Source organism: Poecilia reticulata, unplaced genomic scaffold, assembly GCF_000633615.1.
Source record: "Poecilia reticulata strain Guanapo unplaced genomic scaffold, Guppy_female_1.0+MT scaffold_300, whole genome shotgun sequence".
NCBI lineage: Eukaryota > Metazoa > Chordata > Actinopteri > Cyprinodontiformes > Poeciliidae > Poecilia > Poecilia reticulata.
Window position 1 is genome coordinate 72,912 of NW_007615075.1, and position 1,035 is coordinate 73,946.

At 47.0% G+C, this 1,035-nt stretch overlaps 1 protein-coding gene across 1 annotated transcript in view; it reads right to left on the minus strand.

Annotated features, from left to right (window-relative positions):
* The window catches only part of LOC103460818 (G2/mitotic-specific cyclin-B2-like), a gene marked incomplete at its 5' end in the record, with an annotated part of 6,703 nt that extends 5,773 nt beyond the window's left edge, over positions 1-930 (minus strand). Inside the window, 2 exons of the mRNA XM_008403127.1 lie at positions 470-480; positions 563-930. Coding sequence (XP_008401349.1) covers positions 470-480; positions 563-930 — 379 coding nt within the window. The remainder of the gene's footprint in view (positions 1-469; positions 481-562) is intronic.
* Positions 931-1,035: the final 105 nt, after the last annotated feature.

Genomic DNA, 1,035 nt, shown 5'->3' on the forward strand with positions numbered 1-1,035 from the left:
GATTCTAGAACAAATCTGACACGTCAAGATGCCTCAACATAAATCTAGGAATGACGTAAAGATCGGGATGTGAGACTCCATCTGCAGCCAGAACCGGTTGACCTTCCTGGATCCATCCGAGGACTTTATTGATGCAAAGCACAGAAAATAAATATATTGCGCCACTTTTAGCATTTGAGGTGAACTTTTGATGCGTTTTCCCGAACAATCTCCCCAATCAAACCCAATTTATTCCAATAAGTCAAACACACACACCTGTTCTCACTCAGGTGAAGATTTTCCTTTATCGGTTTAAATATGACGGCAGAAAGAAACATGAATGATTTTAATYGTTTATGTCCCAGAAATAATCCGACATTTCTTCTCCCCAGTCCATCTAAATGCWTTAGGAAAACTTCTACATACGTTACGATTGTAATTAAACTTATTTTTAAGAGCTCGCGGTTTAAGAGCAAACATTTAGGTCTACATCCGGGTCACCTACAAGTCAAAGKCCAAAACATCCGGTTTATTCGTCTTTGGGACGTTGACCCCTATGACCTGACGAATTCAATTAGGTTACCATAACRACACGTGATTCAGAGACCCAGAACTTCAGCCGGTTTGGACCCAGAACCCGCGGGTTCTGGTCCCGCAGTGTTACCTTGGTGTCGGCCAGAGCTCCGGGGTTGTTGGTGATCTCCAGGAGAGCAGCTCTCCTCGGAGCCGCTACGGAGCTTTTCCCCTTCTTCAGAGGCTCCTCTGCGGCCTGCAGCGACAAACCGAGACACGTTGGACAACGAGGACAGAGACACGGAGACAGACGAAGACATGTTAACTCACCGCAGCWCGAAGCCCCACAGCGGAKGACATGTCGAGATAAAATCCTGAAAACTAGAATCAGAACCAAAACCGGAGAAGATCCACAGCAGCTGCAACTACAGAACACGAKTCACGCAGGACGTTCAAATAGCGCTGCGGGGAATCTGATTGGCTATGACGTAGGCTAAGAGGCCGCTTATTGGCTGCAGCTGAAGCTAGGAGGCCGCTGATTGG